The 5,000-nt window shown below is 37.6% G+C and overlaps 1 protein-coding gene across 1 annotated transcript in view; it reads right to left on the bottom strand.

Annotated features, from left to right (window-relative positions):
• Positions 1-3,230, bottom strand: part of LOC138033659 (epidermal retinol dehydrogenase 2-like) — a 20,383-nt gene extending 17,153 nt beyond the window's left edge. Inside the window, exon 1 of the mRNA XM_068881450.1 lies at positions 2,693-3,230. Coding sequence (XP_068737551.1) covers positions 2,693-3,145 — 453 coding nt within the window. The 5' untranslated portion in view covers positions 3,146-3,230. The remainder of the gene's footprint in view (positions 1-2,692) is intronic.
• Between the last annotated feature and the right edge of the window lie 1,770 nt (positions 3,231-5,000).

The raw sequence follows: 5,000 nt of genomic DNA, 5'->3' as shown, positions 1-5,000 counted from the left end.
TTCATTGGCGAAGAAAGAGAGTCAGAGTTTGTTGTTTCAAAATGCCCGCTGTTTTGTTCCAGAAAGAAACATGTTCACAAGCTCTATACCAGAGATTTAACCTGCTGGTTGTGTATCTTAGCAATTTGCATGCTACATGTACATGTATGTATGTATGTTTCATTGGTGTTTTCGTGTTATATAAATTTCGAACTTGTGGGTGCTGTGACAATTGTGTTTATAATTTGTTGATTTCAGTTTACAGTGTCCCCAATTAGTGTTCCAGCGCTAGAAGACTAGACACTTAGAATAAAGTTCTTTTCCTTTTTTACACAATGCCACATAAAGCAAGAGTACGGCAGTGAACAACAAAGGCATACGTGTAGGCCTAGATATTAAGTTTTCTACTGTTACCACTGTTTTTCATAGAGTATAAAAAATTTCTAAAAATCTGGATTGCTCTTGATACACAAACTTAAATTATAGTCAGGATGGTTTAGTGGTTATCAACCGATAACACTCAGCAAAAATCGACTCCCAGCCTATTTCATCCGGCTGTGGTACTGTGCTGCCAGGTCATACATGGGTTGTGCTCAGGGGCCGAGCACCTAGCCGGCAGCACAGCTCCTTTGGTTTGGTCCGACCTCGTTGAACTGCATCCTTAGCAGTTCAGTCTCCAACTGTGAGTAAGGGTGTTTAGCAGGTCAGGCATTAGTATTAATATTATTACTATTGTTATTATGTATTATAAATAAATTATATAAAGTTTATATAAAATTTATTTAAATATGTAAGCATTATTTAGCTATTTTGTTACTTAATAATACCGTATAATTAATGTACTCTTTTTCTCCATTCCATTGTTGCCACAATTTGATAAATTTCATAATTATTAGACCATGTTGTTACAGTCTAGTTGTTTTGCCATCTTCTCTTCTTTTTATCAATTCTGTGTATTACTTGTATTGATTATAGTGAAGAAAAAGAGAACTACATGTATCTATCTAATTCTATTCATTAGTTTTACATCTATAGGCAAACCTATACTTTAGAGTACACACAAAAGTTACTTCACATTGAGTAAACAATACAGTCGCACATCCAACAGCTACATCTACATACAGGTAATAGTATGTAGCTTCATCAAAAATAAACATATGATTTACAAGAACATAAATACAATAAACAGACTTACAAATACAAATTTTGTTTTATTTCGGGCAAAATCTAAGAAAAACAGTTACTTATATAAAGCTTACAAGCTAAAAAGCTTATAAAAATCTTTACTTGCTTGTTACTAAGGTTTTGATGATATATAGTTTGTTTATGGTAGTGGAATTTTGTGTTCCTAGAGTTGCAAGGGGGAGGTTACAAGTAATTCACAAGATACACTGTAGCAAGATGCCAGGAAAACTATTTTAAAAAGCTTTTGATCTTTTATCTAGGCAGGAAAACCCAAAGATCATTCATGGAATTTGATGAAGTTGTGGGGTTTAAGACATTTCATAATGATCTCTTTTTTAACCACATCCCCCTTTTCCTTGCTAATTACCTTTATTCTTGGTTTTCATGGGACATCATCAAAATTTAAAAAAATATGGAATTATCAATCATTTTGAGATGTTAGTTTAGTTAGTTATTGGAACAGCTGAAGACTTATCTTTTCCCAAATTTTCAAAGCAAGGATTGAATTTCTAAGCTTTTGCGTGACTAGATATTAAAATGGTGAATTTGGGGGCAAATTACGATAATTTGTCTAATAATTTGTCTTTGTATAAATACGGGAAAAAGGACGAATCATCTGTCTGGATGGAGTATCCATGATAGTTCATCTGTCAAGACAAACTACCCCAATAATTCTTCCAAACCGATGATCTGTCCTTTTCCTTCTATTCACGTGTTCTATTACAAAGCCGAATTATTATCAGATGAACTACATGTATCTTGATTTTCCCAAGCTCATCACAGACGGATCATCTGTCTCTTGTACTTAATTCGGCCAATAACTCACGTGATAACAAACAATGACTGAATAGCGACAATCTATGCACTGCATCATCTTTCAGAAAAGGAGCAACTTATGGAATGTACTGCACGCACTAATTTCTTCCGCTTAATCCACGGTTTATTTCTCAAGTTTGACAAAATCCCATCGCCCGCCCACTAACCTTGCCTGAAGACGATACAAACACAGCCACAGTCTGCACGTGCCAATAGAACTACTTACATGTATATGTAGTTCATACATGTGAGCTTTAATTAAACAAACAAAATAATAAACTGCTCAAATACCTACAAACCGATTTGTGAAAGGGCAACTTCAAATGTGTGGATAAGAGTAATGTCTTCTCATAGCTGTCTTGTCTGGGCATGTTAAAATCACTAGAATTTTTACAACACGACTCTTATTTTTCGATTCTTTCAGGAAAGTGAGCTTGAGTCATACTTGAGTTGCGGCCTAACCCTTTCCACTGCCTATAGATTGTTTTTAAGCTTATATACAGCGTTCGTCTTGGCCACAGGAAACGGGGTACGACCGTGCTTGAAACACGTGCTTCAGGGATAAAAGTTGAGCCTTGATCCGTGATGTATTTTAAGTCCGCAGTCCATATCATATTTATTTGATAACTATTTGGTAGTCCAGTGAGAGTCGAGCAATTTAATAGAATTACAAGAGTATTTATGGAGAAGTAAAAATAAAAGGCAAGCTTACCCAGAAATGAGCCATCGTGTTGATTTCCATGGTTTTCTGAATCTTCCAATCTTCGGTTTCCAAAAACTTTTTGCCGCTTACAATACCTGCATTGTTTACTAACATAGTCACATCGCCCACATCTTTCTTCACTAGCTCTGCCACGCGGTAAATGTCTTCTCTGCTACTGCAATCGCATATGTATCCGTGAGCTTTGAAGCCTTGTGACTTAATTTCTTGAACAGTTTCATCGTTAGCATTTTGATTTATATCAACGCACACCAGTGTCGCACCAAGCTTCGCGAATTTAATGGCCATGAGCCGACCGAGGCCGCTTCCAGCGCCTGTTACAAACACAATTTCTCCATTGATATCTTTACGTGATGGCGGCAAAAATGTTTGCACAAACGACACTAACATTTCGCGGCATAAAGTTCCTATCAAAGCGAATAATTCGATAATGACGGATCCCATTTTAGAGGAAAAAACTACAGATGGCAAATTCAGTAGCTGTGTTGAAGCCACGCTTCGAAGAGACAATTATTCAAATTAAAAGTTCATGAAAGGCAAATCCCATTGGCTTATTTATACTCGGTCTCAGCCTCCAACCACTTGACCCATGGGAATGTCCATGATAGACGCGAAGGTCGTTCAAGGTCGCTGACTCGTGACGTCAAGTGATAATCTTGTGCCTTGTGAAAGATGGTCACCTGACGTCAGAACGGCCACTTTTTTCTTAACCATAATTTGCTATGCATAGCATAATCGGTATACATTGATAAGCCTGAGACCATTTTTAGTCGTGGATACGCGCATAAACGACTATTGTTAGGGGTCAGAATATGCAAATTCGTCAATCACTCAGTTGAATTCATATCGATATGGCAACGATTTATATCGATTTTCTGACGTTTCACTTTCCGAAGTAATACAGCAACGTAATACGTTGAAATATTCTTCGACTTTTCTTCGTTCCGACGTGAAAATATACCCGTTGTAGACGTCAGCATGTCACGTTCACCGATGCATTTATGGAGGGAGGAATTGGGACAAAAATGTCATTGAATCGATTTAACATGCCATTGGACCATTAACGCAATGCCATTGAATCAAACGTCATTCTATCGGAAATATTGTTCATATGTCATTGGATTGGACTTCATGCCATTGAATCGTACGTCATTCTATCGGATCATATACTTCATGTCATTGGATCGGACTTCATTTTATTGGATCATACGTAATTGTATTGGATTACATACTTCATTTCATTAGATCGAACTTCATGTCATTGCAACACAAAACCACATTGACCTGTTATTGAATCTAAATTCATGTCATTGGAACGTTGACCATTCAATTGAACTAAGCGCGTGATGCCATTGGATCGAACTTCATGTCATTGGATCAGAAACGTCATTCGATCGGGCCAGCGGCCTATTAAAAGTTTGTCTCCCAGAAATTAATCAGGGGCTGTCCGCCCGGGACTAGTGACGATGGGCTAACGCTCGAAACGTCAGCTTTTCGAATCTCTGTACGGTGGCCAATTTACATTATCAACTCCGTTGATAAAACCAAGGGTGCTTACCATTTAGCCAAAAAATCCAGAAATTTCGGTTTGGAAAGGCAATTTTTCGGAAAATCTTTTCGGAAATTGTGGACAACCTCCAGAGGTAGTCCTCTTTTTCCGTTCGGAACGGAATTCGCGAAATGCTCTTACCATTTGCGAGAACCCCTTTCTCACAAGATCGAGTAAAATGCGGGATGGAATGCTGTGTAGTAAATGGTAAGCGGCATTCTCATCCGGTTGGTCATTAAATTCGGAAAATAGCTTACCTTTATGCAACGACCATTCCATCTGGATTATTTGGCTAAATGGTAAGCACCCCAAATTTTTGTATACTTTTTTCAATGGGCCGCTGGCCCGATGGAATGACGTTTCTGATCCAACGACATGAAGTTCGATCCAATGGCATCGCGCGCTTAGTTCAATTTGTGGTCAACGATCCAATGAAATAAATTTAGATTCAATAACAGGTCAATGTGGTTTTGTGTTGCAATGACATGAAGTTCGATCTAATGAAATGAAGTATGTAATCCAATAGAATTACGTATGATCCGATAAAATGAAGTCCGATCCAATGACATGAAGTATATGATCCGATAGAATGACGTACGATTCAATGGCATGAAGTCCAATCCAATGACATAAGAACAATATTGTCCGATAGATTGACCTTTGATTCAATGGCATTGCGTTAATGGTCCAATGGCATGTTAAATCGATTCAATGACATTTTTGTCCCAATTCGCCCTCCATATGCTTTGC

This window comes from Montipora capricornis, chromosome 14, assembly GCF_036669925.1.
Source record: "Montipora capricornis isolate CH-2021 chromosome 14, ASM3666992v2, whole genome shotgun sequence".
Taxonomy (NCBI): Eukaryota; Metazoa; Cnidaria; class Anthozoa; order Scleractinia; family Acroporidae; genus Montipora; species Montipora capricornis.
Note: the sequence above shows the minus strand (reverse complement) of the source record. Positions and strands in the feature narration are given on the sequence as shown.